General features: G+C 38.3%; 1 protein-coding gene across 1 annotated transcript in view; it reads right to left on the reverse strand.

Annotated features, from left to right (window-relative positions):
- Positions 1 to 299: 299 nt before the first annotated feature.
- TPH2 (tryptophan hydroxylase 2) overlaps positions 300 to 15,389 on the reverse strand; it is a gene marked incomplete at both ends in the record, with an annotated part of 50,630 nt that continues 35,540 nt past the window's right edge. Inside the window, 3 exons of the mRNA XM_082279974.1 lie at positions 300 to 474; positions 573 to 706; positions 8,852 to 8,947. Of these exons, the coding sequence (XP_082136100.1) occupies positions 300 to 474; positions 573 to 706; positions 8,852 to 8,947 (405 nt within the window). The remainder of the gene's footprint in view (positions 475 to 572; positions 707 to 8,851; positions 8,948 to 15,389) is intronic.

Below are 15,389 nucleotides of genomic sequence, written 5' to 3' on the forward strand. Positions count from 1 at the left end.
ATTGAAGTGAATCATCTTATGGAAACCAAACCATTGCCAGGAAAGTTTTTAATGGTATACTTGTACATGACATTGTGCTGAGGAATTGATGATTATATTCTGCCACATTCCACGTTGCATTTACAAATTAGCATTGCCTTGGTTTCTCTGCACATTACAATTAGACAGAGCTACACAATGATGCAAGCCACAGGCCAAGCTGTAAAGGGAAAACTGATGGGTTTGAGAAATTAGCCATCTCATGTGATGTAACTGGCTACAGAAAGAGCAACTGACAGCAAATCACAGTGCCAAACATATCAAATCCCTAAATATCTGTTCATTTTACTTAAAGCATCACATACAGTGTTTAGATCACTGCGGAGGTCCTGGACAACATTTTCTATACTCCTGGTATCCTTCAGAATCTCAATGCTTTGTGTATATGGATTGAAATACACAGAGAAGGGACGATTGATCGATTTGGCAAAGTCCCTGAAAGAAAAAAAAGAAAATTATCTTCCTTTATTTTCTTTTCTCCCAACTGTTAAAGAAGAGAAAATTAGATTTTTGAGTCTGGGAAAATAATTTACCTCATCTTTTCTTTGGCCTCTTCAAAACTCTCTGAAACAAAGTAAGCTTCCTGGAAAGTAGTGATAAGGCATTCTTGCAAACAGGTTGTTTTTGGATCGAATGTTTTCACGTTGGCCTTGTCAGAGAGAGCATGCTGCAAAATACACCACAGTATCTGTTAAACTGGAGTTTGATATTGCTGTGTATCTACAGCAGCTGTTCATATATACAGCTTTTATATCGCTGTGCTATATGTTTCCCACTAATTGGTAACCCATCTTGTTTTACACACAGTGGTTTTTCTGTTTGAAAAGTGAACAGAATTTGTTACTTAAAAAGCTCTTACTGTGGGAGATTTTTTTCCCCATAATAATAAAATAATAAAGAGGAGGTTAGCAATTCACCCGCCATGAACACATACAGACCTAAATGTTCAGATGGAAAAAGGAAAGTCACCAAATAACCATTCTTGAAAAATTATCTATACAATTACAAATATGTATGTCCTCAAAATCTCATTTAACTAGCAGAATTCATCCTTGTCTTGGTGGGTAAATTGGGTCTGACTAAACTATTTACATAATCTGTGCTTTACATTTTCAGGCCAAAATCATATACTATTTTCCTGACAGTAAAAGTGAAACTACAAATTTGAAATCCCATTAAATAATGCCAATGTATTGCATGACAATGAAATGCATTACTCTTCTGCCACACAACTGGAGTAATAATGCTTCATATAGTACTGCAAAGAAAAAATAATGAAACAAACAGGCATAGATAAGTACAGAAGAGACATTGGGCAGAAAAGGCAAATGCTTCTACCCAGAGCAGAGATTTCTGATTAGTCTTTCTCTTTATATGACTTGCACAAGCCACTGGTAAAGAGAGGTTTCAGAACTGAAAATCAGGTACTGAGACATTTTCCAGGACAATCTTTTCTAGCTTCCCTTCCAACTTGAATACTTGTGTTGGCTTTTGGATCTACCTTATCTTTTAGAGCACAACATATTTTCATTCTCAGTGCTCTGTTACAGAAGTAGAGGGTAAGGAAGGAGAGCATATTTAGGTCACCTTTCAACCTTCTTTAGTCCCCTGACATCTACATAGAGTGAAGATGTGCATGAAAAGCATAAAGAAATGACAGGGAGGAAGCAGATCCCAGAGGTCTGAAGGTGCCTCTGATTTCTATACTTTCTATCTGCATGGACATTCTTTATAGTGGAGTAAAGTATTGACCCTAAGGTATTCACCAAACTTTTATCCTTGCTCTTGCTTATGCTCATTCCTAAATCCATGTGAAAGGCTCTGAAAATATCATACTAGCTCTCAACCTGCAGTCTACAAATAACAGGACAGAAAACTGGAACAAGAGGCTCTTCCTCCCACCTCCTCTCTCTCCAAAAATAAATACATGAAAAATTAATGCATGGAATCTTAAAATGTCAGGGAATTAACTTTCCTTAGTACATGTATCTTTTCCTTCTCACAAGGATTGCTGTTTCTAGCCAGCCATCAGTTAAACAGGTTTGAAAATAAATATAAAAAATCATCTCTCAACCATCATCCTCTTCTAAATGGACTGCAGGAACAGGACCACCTGCCTATATCCCTGTTGTCACTTTCTCTTTGCAGAGCCATGGTGTGGTTGAATGCTTATAAATTAAGGCATTTACCTCCTATCAAAATGAATTTGCCTTTTTTCACTAGGAGTTATAATAGATTCCCTGGTAGGGTAACTATAGATAAAAATCCCCTCTTAAGGTGCCTTTGTACTTCCAGGTAAGACTTGATGCCTCAAATGTCTAAAGCACAAAGTTTCAAAACTCTGAGTGAATGAGTGAAGTTGATTCCTTGCAGGAAATCAAGATTATGATGCAGGCCATTATTTTGTAGGAACTGACTACTTCTGGCTCAAGAATTCTTTCCTGTACTGTGAAAGGTTCAACAGAAAGGGGGACAGTGTTAACTTCTCTAGTTACTAATGGCCTCTGATAGGCCAGGCCCAGTCTTTGGGACTGAAGTTATCAGAGTCAAGAAGGGATTCTCGACTGTAGTGGCTCCTACCGTGTGAACAACTGCTCTAATCACTGAGCCCTAATTTTATAAAAGGAGAGAGTTTAAAGAGAAGGAAAGACGGACTCTATCACAGGGGATGTCCTCTGAGAAAGCCTTTCTATTATTCTCCTCAGATTATCCATATGAAATGACTCATACTTTCTGGATCCCAGTTTAGTTATACATGAACAGAGCTGCTGCTTCACAATGCAACTCTGCAGAGAGTGGAACGTGAAGACAGCAGAACACATGCAACCTGGAAACCAAGGGTAAAGTATTCAGACATGCCTTCAAAATTAGGTGACAACTGATCAGTTATTCTTAGGATTGGACTTTGGGAACAAAGGGTGTTAATTGTGATGAATTCCCGCCCAAGATACCATCTCCCTTCCAGGATATGTTCTTCTGCCTCTTAGATCAAGTAGGAATTGTCATGGCTACCAAAGCAATGTTTCCATCTTTGCAAGTCTGGATGGTGTTTTTAAATTCCACAGCCTGGCATCTGTAACATCTGCTATTGGGTTGATACGCTGACACCAGCAATGCCAGAGTTAAGCAACTGAACTGAGCCTGCAGACAAACCTTCAGAGAGACCATAAACTGTCTAGTGTGAACTAGAATGGTCAAGACACTGACTCAAAGCTGACCAGAGCATTTATCAGAAACATTACAGTGCTCTAAAATGCTAGTCCTTGGCACTCTCAACATTATGAACTGTATCATCTCAACCAAAAAAAATGGTCTGGTGAGTCCAAAAGCTGTCAACTTCAAGCCTGTATTTTTTTAAATACATGTTATTCACTTATGGTTTGGTTAGCCATTCAGTTCTTTAGTGAACTCAAATGACTAAGTACCCAATACAGATTTCTCCATCAGAAACTTCTTTTGTTATCCACCTCCAATGAGATGTTAGGGCTAACGTTCATATGGAAAACAGCTTTTGGTAAAATAGAGCATCTCACCATCTTGCGGATCTGGGATAACAGCCTCTAATGGCCCCTTCCTACAGACTGTACTGGTAATGCTAATAAAACTATTGGTGAGTCTACTCCAGTCCGAGAAATAAGAATTTGGAGTGAAACTCAGAAATGAATCATCACTGATTCTCAGGAAAAGCAGCAGTATCAGACAGCTTAAGAATTAGACAATCATCCATACTGAAAATAAGCAGAACAATAAACAAATGCCTCCACTCCCTGCCAATGAAAGGTTAAAAGAGTGATTGAGGTACCTAACCTCAGGTCTCTAAGGCCTAGGCTGTCTGATGCATTGTACAGAGAATGGAAGATACAGCACAGGATCTAAAGAAGACTTTTAGACATTTCTGCAGTGGCAGCTGGTCAGAAATACTACGGCATGTCAGATGGCACCAGACATTTACAATGTACAACTGTGAATCATTTCCTAAGTGACCACCAATCAACACATGAAAAAAGAGTTTGGTCTTGTAATTTCACCTTTGAGTATAAAAATTGAGTGCAATAATACAACTCAGAGCTTTTCAGTTTTGAGAAAAAAAATAAATAAATCAAAACCCAAAAAGTAAAACCTTCAGCTAGCAAGGGGAAAACTTGAGATGAGTTATAAACACTGCGCTGTCTGAGAAGTACAGAAGGGCAGAATAGGAACACAGGTGAGAAGTTGTGTGTGTGCCAGTACTGATTTTATTGCCTTGTTTTCCCAGGGGTAGTACACAGAGTCTTGAAAAATCTGATCTTAAATGTTTTCCTGCTTATCTACAAAATAAGTTGGGAATCTGACAGTGTCATGATATTACCAGAAAATTTTGTTCAACAGTATAATTTCATATATTGTCTAGAAAAATACAGAAAAAACTCTCTTTTTAGAGTCTTTAAATGAGCATCTGGGATCCAGGTGTTGTTTTCTTCATCCTCTTCAGAAAACAGAGCCAAAATTTGCCTTTGAATCTTTTTGGTTATAAATTCTAATGCTGGCATTTCTTAAAATAAATTATCAATAAAACAAAATAATACAATTGGATACAGTATTTGATTTTTAAAAATTTATAAAGAGAGATTTTAAGTCTACGTCTCTGTTCAATGTAGAAGCATACAACAGGGATACATGACTCGATGTACAGCCAACTGAAGTTGATAGGAGTCTCCTTTAATGAAAGAGTTCAAGAGAGCCTGACACAAAGTAAATGGATTAAAGTTTCCGAAGACATTTGAACTGCCTTTTAGAAATAGTTTTAATAATTGAAATGTACATTATTTCCACCTTATCTCGAAGCCCCAAATACATACTGTGTAATAGTGTTAGCTAGAGTTAACCTGACTATATTAGGCAGAATATTGTATAACTACTAACTGTATTATTCTTTTCCCCCCAGGCTTCATTTTTAATCTTCTCTTTCTCCTTATTTTGTTGTGCTTTTAATTTTTTTTTACTTGATGCTTCCATAGCATGCATATCAGGAGATGCATTTTTCATTATCTGAAATTTTATTCTAAATACTAAGTGGGGAAAAAGATTTCAAGGTAATCCTATATTGATATGCTGGTGCCCACATTTCTCTAGCTTTTACAGTTCTTCGTTACTAGAGCTATTAACCAGATCTGTAAAGTGGAGCAGTGTAGCACAGAAACAGGGATGACTGAACAAGCCATTCACTCCTCTAGACAGCCCAAATATTGCTCACCATTTCTACCCTGCAAATAGATTCATGTATTTCTAGAAATTTATACAAATTATACATAAAATTGGCCACCATTTTATTTCCTGTGCATAGTGCTGCATTGAAAAGAGAGCTAATAGGGACAGCAGTTGGAGAAAGGCTTTTCTTCTTGCTCACAAAAGCATATTAATAAAAAATGCCTGTGCACCCTCAGAAAAATTGCAGAGAACACTAAGTTGGGCAGGAGCATTGTTCTGGTGGAGAACAGGAAGGCTCTGCAGAGGAATCTGGGCAGGATGGATCAATGGACTGAGGCCCGTTGTTGAGGTTCAACAAGGCCAAGTGCCAGATCCTGCACTTGGGGCTACCAACCCCAAGCAGCACTACAGGCTGGGGGAAGAGTGGCTGGAAAGTGTCCTGGTGGAAAAGGACCTGGGAGTGCCAATCAACAGCAGCTGACCATAAGCCAGTGTGTGCCTAGGTAGCCAAGAAGGCCAGTGGCATCATGGCCCGTATCAGCAGTAGTGTGGCCAGCAGGACCAGGGCAGTGATCGTCCCTCACCACTGGTGAGGCCACACCTCAAGTTCTGTGTCCAGTTTTGGGCCTCTCACTACAAGAAAGACATTGAGGTGCTGGAGGGTGTCCAGAGAGGGGTGGTGGAGCTGGGGAAGGTTCTGGAGCACAATGATGAGGACCTGAGGGAACCTGGGTTTGTTTAGCCTGGAGAAAAAGGGACTCAGGGGAGACCTTCTCACTCTCTACAGTTACCTGCATGGAGATTGTGGGTGTTGATCTCTTCTCCCAAGTAACAAGTGACAGGAGAAGTGGAAATGGCTTCAAGTTGTGCCAGGGGAGGTTTAGATTGGATATGAGGAAAAATTTCTTCACTGAAATGGTTGTCAAACATTGGAGTAGGCTGCCCAGGAAAGTGGCTGAGTTACCATCCCCTGGATGTATTTAAAGGGTGTGTGGATATGGCATTTGAGGACATGACCTAGTGGCATATTTGGCAGTGCTGGGTTACCAATTGGACTTCATCATCTTAGAGATCTTTTCCAACCTACACTATTCTATGACTCTAAAGTCAAGGTAACAAAATTCAACATTTCAAGATCTGCCTTCCTAGTGACAGGGATACATAAGTATTTGAAATTCTTCTATGTGTAACCCCTGTGTTAAGTATGGCAGCAGTTAATTCTGAAAGGAAATAACTTTCTGTCTTCACTCTGACACCTATGAGAAGTACGAGTGTTGCACGCATGAGGGGGAGATGTCATGGCCATGCAATCTGAGTCTCCTATTCATCCCCACTCACCACTGAAATAGCCAGTGTTGTTCTCATCATTTTCAGAGCAATTGCTGCCATCAATAAGGATTTCAGTTACAATCAGAATATATAATAGATATAATATAATCAGGATCTCAACAACAGTCTACTAGCATGACTTTTCAGACACCTTCAGGTCAAGGAAGAAATCTGACCTCCCAGTAGGTGCTAGGAGGGAGATTGCTTTCCCAAAAAACAGTAGAGAGTGACAACGGCTTGATGCAAGGCTGTGTACCAAAGTCATGGGTGCCCAGACTTTCTCCTTCCTAAGCACCTGCCTAATATATCTTGTTGACAAGAAGCACATTCATGCCAGGATTGTGGTCAGAAATGGCTTCTCCCATGGTCATTTTATCAGAAAACTTAGTACTTTTTTGCATTTCTTTTCCTTAATTTTACCTTTTTTTCTACCCTGGAGCACATTTCCACAGACTTTCTGGACATTTTTCACCTTATCAGTCCCTTCATGGAGTCTATGTCTACTTGTTGGTGCTGTTCTGTTCCCACAGCACACAAGGGCTTAGTTTCTCAGTAACTGAAATGTCTAACTTCAGTAAGTATGGTATATGCAAGATCTGGTGAAATTTAGTATCTTATGATACACAAGAGGTCAAATCAGATGATCTAATAGTCTCTTCTGGCATCATATCCACAAAATATATATGTACTGTAATAGAAAAATATATAATATTATTGACTTATGGCAAAATTATTATGATATATATCTGGCCACAACACTGTAGCAGATCAATATAGTCCATTAATGTGCAGATTATTTAGCTTTTAGTGTTGCTTTTCAAAAGGATTATTCTTTGTATTTATACTCTGAGTTTACTGCTGAGCAAAGAACACAGGTCTGGGATCAGAAATGTGTGGCACCAAATATGCAGACTTGACAAGAATAATGCATTTGTTTATGACATTGATGGTAGAAGATTTATTATGTTCTTGACTATTCATTTCCTCTTTCTTATGCCCTTAGATTTTGTAAATGATGTGGTAGGAATTTTCAGGGTCATCACCTAGTGACCTTAACTGTTAGTTTAAATAAAAGGCCTGATCCTTTATGGAATCCTGCAGAGTCTGGGGCTCAGCACTGAATGTTGCTGGGCCAAAGGAAAACAAGTGGGACGTGTTCATCTCTTTTCATTTAACCATCTTTGCACTGTGAGTATAAAGCTTTGCCAGACAGATACAGAATGCTTCTGTGGCTGAAGTATGCACAGAACTTAGAGCAACTCTAATGCAATCAAAGAAAAAATACTGGAGATGGTAATTTTCATCAAATTTTTTACTACTGGAAGAATAACAGTCTTACTAATGAGCTTTACCACAACTATTCTCAGTTACAGGTAAAACAAACAGCAAAAAGGGACTGAGATACTTCTATTAAACTGCCAGGTAGCTCACTGAAAGCCAGCCCAGGAGGCTGGGAAGATGTTTAAACACAAATAAACAATAAGTATATTGCAAAATAGTTGTCAATACTCTTCCATATATGCTTTCTAAATCCAAATGTTTACCTGCAAAGCCACCAAGAGTTCATTTGTGTCCCTGAAGTTAGTACTCCTCCCTCTCTTTACCCTTCCCTCCTATTTTGCTAACAGAGAGGTGTATTATGTCCCAAAATACTACAGTTGTGACAAAATACTTTTTCCTGTTCCCTATGTTTTCTGGGCATAAAAAGAGGCAATAAATGATCCACTACAACTACTCACACCATACAAGGTTAAGCACTTTCATCCTTTAAAGAATAGGGCTCTATGTATTGTCACACAGGCAACTTTCAACATGACTTTATATTCCTTAATTTTTAATATGAGTAGTCTACTGAATCAGGAACTTAATGAAAGTTGTTCTTTTCATATCAATAATTAATCCACTCAAGTACACTGGATTACTTAGAACAGAATCATGCCTGATTTTTAACACTTTTTTGTGGATATTAAAAATATGTGCTTCTCATCCAAACAAAGCTTTTAGAGCCCAAGGCACTCTTACCTGTTAGAACCCTTGAGCCTCCTTTTACAAGAAATGAAAATTCAAATAGAAATCAGTTTTGTAGTTTATAGTTGCTTTGGTACTTTGGGCCTCACAAGTCCATTTCATGCTTCAAGTGCCAGCTGATATTTCAAACACAGCTTTTAGGTCAATACCATATTTTAAATATAAGCTTTTTATCTTGAGTTTTAACTGTTATTTGAAAGTCAATATATTTACATCCAACTATTATATTGTTAAGATTAAAAGTTGACTATGCTTTAAGGGTACATACCTTTAATTCTCCAATAGAAGACAGAAGTCCTGCCCCATAAGCACGCAGTTGTCCTTCTTGCTTGCAAAGGCCAAATTCAATCGTAAAGAAATAGCACTGTAAGATATACAGATATTCAGATACAAATAGAACAGTTGAAAACAGGCACTTCAGCAATAACAATCAGTACCATATTCACTTGTTTGTCCCACTTCTGTAGAATTACCTATTCTGAATATAATCTCAGATAAAGTATTTTATTGCTGCTAAGTAATTGAAATGTCATGTTCAGCAGTAAGGAAGCTTTGCACAAAAATTTGAGATTTTGTTCTTTGTCTGGGCACCCAAGCAGTTCACAGGAATGGCCAGTTAGGAACAGACAAGGCCAGTTAAGAACAGACAAGGAAGATCATTTTTAGGTATCAAAGGTGCTGATAGCAACCCACAGAGATATTTGAAACCTTGAGAAATAAATTAGATGCGTTAAAATAAAATCCTGCAAGGTAGTTGGCATGACTGTCTAGGAACATCTGAAGATCTCTAAGATCACTCAGTTTTAAGCTCAAGCTGATACCGCTTTAAAGTCTGCAACATACTTAAGCGCTGTCTTGAGCTAGAATGAATTTAATTATATGTGTGTACTTAACAGCCTTCTTGAGCTGTGGCCTTAGTCTTCACTAGATTTTATTCTGTCATAAATAAAGAATGAATATGGCATTTGGCTTCTTAAACTGCAGAAAGAAATTTATACTCAGTCAAATGAATTCACTTGACCAATGAATTCACTTGAACAATTACAATTGCTCTTTAGGTCTACATTCAATCAGGTAACATATCTGACCTGTAAAACAGATGACAAACTGTGAAAAGAGATGTGCTAAACCAACATAACAGTACTGCACCCAACTTTGCTGTACTCACTCAACAAAGTTAAATGTTACAAATTAAGAAGATCATAAGAAGCACCGACGGCCCACTGCCCACTAAACGCAAAAGATCATGGTCCCTTCGCTCCTATAGTACTGAGTTTTACTTTGGTTTTGTTACGACACGTCAAGATTGCTTTTTGATATTAGATCAAACAGTTGAGATTAAGATAGTAACTATTTCTACATGTGAAGGTTTTAGGAAGTTGAGTTCCAACATACGAAAGTATTGCGCATCTATAAACACATTTCCCTGTACATGTTTGTGTTTATTACGTTATCTGACAGTTTCGGGTTTGGTGCAAAGGGGCATAAATACACTGAACCTAGAAGATTTACATGTCTTTGCAGGAGATATGAATTTAGGATAAGAAAAAAAACAATATTTTGGACTAAATTTTAATTTTTTAAAATAACTTCAGAATGCATCCTAATACAATGATTTTTTTTCCACTCACTTCCTCCTTAACTCTCAACTCTTCCAGACTGAGTATCATGTTAAATGTAGAAGACCAGAAATTAACAGCTATTTTAAGTTCAACAAATCTTTAGAAATTCAGAAATTATTAATTGCTTAGCCTCATAAAAGTTTCTGTAGATCTAGTGATTCATACAGCATAGCACTATGCAGAAGGGCATAATAAAAAAAGAATAAAAACATGAACCCTGTGTCTGATCCAAACCTTCTAAGTCAGCTGAGAAGAAGGAACAGTTGCAGAGACTTCAAATGTCTTAAGTCAGATCCCATCACAGCAGTCAAACACAGATATCCATGAAGGGAGGTGAAAGTACAATATTATCAAACAAAACAAAACAAAGAGACAAACCCAAAAAAAACAAATTTTCACCTCAGCTTTGCTATTGACTCAGGTAAATCAAGCTGGCATAAAATTTTTCAGTACATCAGTGAGCTGATGTCACCACTTAGGAGGCAGCCAAGACAACTGGTTTCCAAAAATGTTGTCTCGGGGACAAAGAGCCAGTTACACAAAATAACAAAGCCATCACAGAAGTAATGAGTGAAGCTGAGAGACCTACCACGAAGAGTACAAACTTAGCCTCCCTGCCTAAATATTTTGCCAGAAGAACTATCAGTAGGCCACAGGCCTGGCTGTATACATGCTGACACTGTCAGAAACTAACTACTCAGCTTTACACTTAAATCCCACCAACATCTTTGAATTTGCTCCCCTCTTCCTCAAGGTTCCTTAAAGGAACCTATCAGGTAGTAGTTCTTATGATGTGAATGTTAATGTTCTGACAGACATACAACAGGATTTGACTCCTGATAAAACACAGTGATCATGCTCACTTTCATTCTTAAAACCAACAGCAGCTAAAAAGCAGTCGGGTATTTGTTTTAGATCTGTAAGAGCAGAACTTTGTCCCCATATGTGGGGCACCTTTACTGCTGGCCTCTCTTAGGCTGAAGAAGACCAAACCAATGTCATGCTGCTGCCAGGAGAAAGTCAAATGCCCACTTAGCAATCTATAGGGCCAGTGGAGGGAAGGAAGAGAAACGTTCTCCACTCCTCTGAGGATGTGCATTCCAGGGGATGGAAAGCGCAGAAGACAAAGAGCTAACACAGGTGCAGGAGAGAGCAATCCCTGATGTCCAGGGTGAACTGTATCCTGTCCATGAGACAGTTAGGACTTGATTCCACTTTCTCCTTAATGGATAGACAGTACGTAGAGAGAGAGCTTCTTTTATATTCGTTCAAAAGTTATTATAATTGTTACTGTTATAAAAGGGAGTCATATTTATGAGCCAACACTTGCTGGTGAGAGCCAATCTTTAGTATTTATAAGATTTATACTCTCAGTATAACTAAAAAAATAAAACACATAAATGGCAATATGTCTGCCTACTACTAACTTGCGGTATCAAACTACAGCATTAAGAAAAGCCCTTCAAATTAAAAGCTGATTTATAAATTTGCCATATGCAACAACTACAATTTTATCTGTAAGAGAGCCCTGCTTAGCCAAGAAAGTGCAAAGCTCACCCAATGCTGCCATCTTCAGATCATTAGTCAGCAATACACAATTCCCCCCACCCATCTGCCCAGACACACAAAGGTGGCTCAGTGCACTAGAGCTTGCGGGCTTTGGTAAGTTGTGTCTCAAGCCTACAAACATCGAGGCATACTGATAGGGAGTTTAAATATTAACTATATAGCGACACTTTTTATAGACCAGACACACAGATACCCTAGTAAATGCCTTCTTTGCATGGTAAACTACAGTTGTGATACCCTATATTATACACAGGATAAGCGCACTGGAGTGGGAATGACTGAACAAAGCAATGGGTGTCGAAATGAATACATTTTTTAAAGCCTCGTCTGAAGACAAAGTTGATTATTACACTGCTGTTACATGTAGGCTGATGAATGCAAGCACAAACAGGGGTAGCCAGGCTCTCCTGCTCTGATTTCAAATCTTTTACCTGTCTCTGGCATACTCCCTAGACTGTGGCCCCAGATACTTGGTTCCTCTACAAACTACAGCAATATCTGGTTATCTGTCTTTACTTTCAGTTCCACCTCATCTTTGGGGTGAAGTGTGGATTTGCTACAACCTATGGACAGGCTCTTGAAGCAGGAAAGGTGGCTTTCCACGTTGTATAAATTCTGAAGTTCTCGAAGAGCCTTACACTAAAATGCTGCTCTGTTAGTCAAATCAGCAAAATGAGATGAAGAATCAAAGTGCCAAATGAGGGATTAGAAATAATTTTTATAACAAGTGACATCAGTCAAGACTGTGCCAGGAGCACAAGACAGTGTTCAGTATGATTTTATTTTATTTCTCTTATTTATTCAAAAATATATGAAAGATACTTTACAGTCATGCTCATGAAACATTATCTAATGGGTTCAAAAATTATTCAACAGATGCATAGAGGAAAATCCAATTAAGGGCTATAAAATACTAATATAGCAGATTTTTTCCTTCAGAGCCCTTGAATCAAAAGTCAATGGCAACTAAAGCAGTACATCAGGAAAATACCACCATATGGCTTTAGACATACACTGTCCTGCAGATGACTGCAATTTGCCTGTGTCAGAAACAAGACACTGGGGTAGCTTCTCTGGCCAAGTGTGTGTGTGATTTCAGGAGTCAGACTGGTTGTCCTGCTATTGATAGGAAAGATACAGAGAAGATAAGCCCTGGCAAGCTCCAAACCTGGTCTCCGGTTAAGAAATGGGATAAACACAGTGTCTATTCTTTTCATTCAGATACTGCCCTGCATTATAAACTGGACTACCGAAAGAAAAAGAATAAATCAGTGACAGCTATGACAGCTAACAGAAAAAATCGTTATTCGAGGGTGCTTAGATATTTTCAAAGGCAGGAAAAAAGGTCTGATAGGCTCAATTCTCCTCACCTGTCTGGTTTGTAAGCCTTTGAAAATCCCTTCTCACACCACATCATTTTGCATTTGAGAATCTCCCTCCTGGGACCTGTGCAAAGAGCTTGTGCATGGTGTTGAGTCCCAGAGTCAAAGAGTCAGTAGTACAAAACCTGACATTCATAAAAAGGCCCTTCAAACAATTCCACTTTGCTTAATTTTCTTATGGTATAGCTGGAGACTGACACCTGTGTTCACTTGGCAATTTTCAGCATGATGTATAGTATGAGATTTTATCTGTTCTCTAAAAGTACCTTATAAAAATGTTGTCAGAAGGAGTTCTGAGAACACCAAGCATGTCAAAAGCTGATTCACTTGTGCTCCCTGCCACAAGGGGGGAAGAATGAGAGATTGTGTAATTGCATGACTGTAATCCTGATACATGGGCAGAAGACTCACCACTGCATGAACTGCCAATGTCATGGGGTTACAGCCCCAAGCTGACATGTAGTAGCACAAACAATCGCTTTATATGTATATAAAATTAGCTGCCATGAAGACAATACAACTATTACTATATGTAAGTAATTGCACGACCAGTGCCAAATAAATATCCTTAGGAAAATATATTTACCTTGTTTCTACTGGATTTCATATTTCAAAGGATATTTGAATGGACCACTCAATTCAAATGCATGTGATATCTCCACAGCATGCAAAGATTAATTCATTTTTCTTTAGGAGTCCTTTGATATTTTAGCTCTAAAAATATTCACCTAGAGATTAAATCTCTCATATAGTTGTAATTATCTCATAAATAAATAATTACATACAATTGAAAGACTGTTAAAAATCCCATTGTTAGAAATTAATCCTAAGAATTAATGAAATAAAAGTGTTTTCATTTCCCCTGTAAAAGGTGCTCAAATTGCAAGCAACTCTCATCTCAGAAATACATGTGGATCTCATTTGTGTTTTCTTTCTTCATTCAGAGCTGGTGCAAATAAATTTTTGAATAGTCGCTTATTTTTCAATCTCAAAGACATCAGTAGTCATAAAAAAAACAACCAAAAAAAAAAACCAGCTGGCATTTCACATTTGACTGAATTATTCAAAATTCACAGTCTGTTGAGTAGTATCAGGAATGCTCTACTACAAGAAACAGATAGATGTAACACAGGTAACCCAGGCAACTAGCCATACAGCCCAGTATTGGAGTGCAGACCTCAAGCAATACCAGCTATTTGACAGCTATTCATGTGGGAACATTATTGAGTAGAAATGCAGGGAGATTTTTGAACAACAAATAAATCTCATGATGAGCTTGTGAACAGACCAAAAGCAGAAAAGGAGTAAAATTCAATAGCTAAGTCTCATTATAGATGATTCACCTACCTCCAAAAAAGGCAGTGACCCTATTCACAACCAACAGCACTTCTAAATTTTAAAAAAAAAAAAAAAATTCTTCAGATTACCTTCTTGAAAAACTTCGTTTAGTCTCCCACTTTGAAAAGCATTTAGGTTCACTGAAATGAGGTTTCCTTCGGGGATTTCAAAATGAATATATTTAACAATAGTCTCGTTTTTCCCCTCATCTGACTGCTTCACATTCAGACCTTTCACTAAGGGTGAATGCTTGGAACAATCTCTTTATAAACAATAGTTTGAGTAGATGTGGTGCTGCTCATTAGAGCACTCCGGGATAGATGCACACCAGCCTTCTCATTTCTGTTGACAGTCACAGCACACAGTACCACTACATGCAAATTCCTCTAATGCAAGGCTTGCCATACTCAGAGAAAGCATGGCCTATAGTGAGCTCAGGGGGGCTTAACCCCTTGTGAATGCTTTGAAATTATGCTTGCTTTTTCAGGAGTTTCCACAGGAAAAACTCATAATGGTAACCAAAATAAAATTATCATCATGAGTTTGTAAGGGAGCAGAAAACGTACCTCAAGCAGCACAAGTAAGGAGGTAACAGTATACCTCCAACACTGGGGAGCCCAACCAAAACAAGACAATGTGGATGGCAGCTGCCAGCCTTGCAGGTGCAATATGACTTCTGGAATAAGACCTGGAGAACGCTCCTACTGATAATTTTTTGTCTCTTGAGAGAATATTTCTGTTGCTCATTCTCACATGAAGGAGGCCCTCTTGCTGCTCTAAAAAGCAAGCAGAAAGGAGGAGGATGAAGCACTTCTGGGATTTTTCTGCTGTTGCAAAAGAAGTTAGTACCTACATAGATGAAGTCACATAATATCCCACCCCATGTTTGAATTAC

The sequence above is a fragment of the Coloeus monedula genome, assembly GCF_965178545.1.
Source record: "Coloeus monedula genome assembly, chromosome: 4".
Taxonomy (NCBI): domain Eukaryota; kingdom Metazoa; phylum Chordata; class Aves; order Passeriformes; family Corvidae; genus Coloeus; species Coloeus monedula.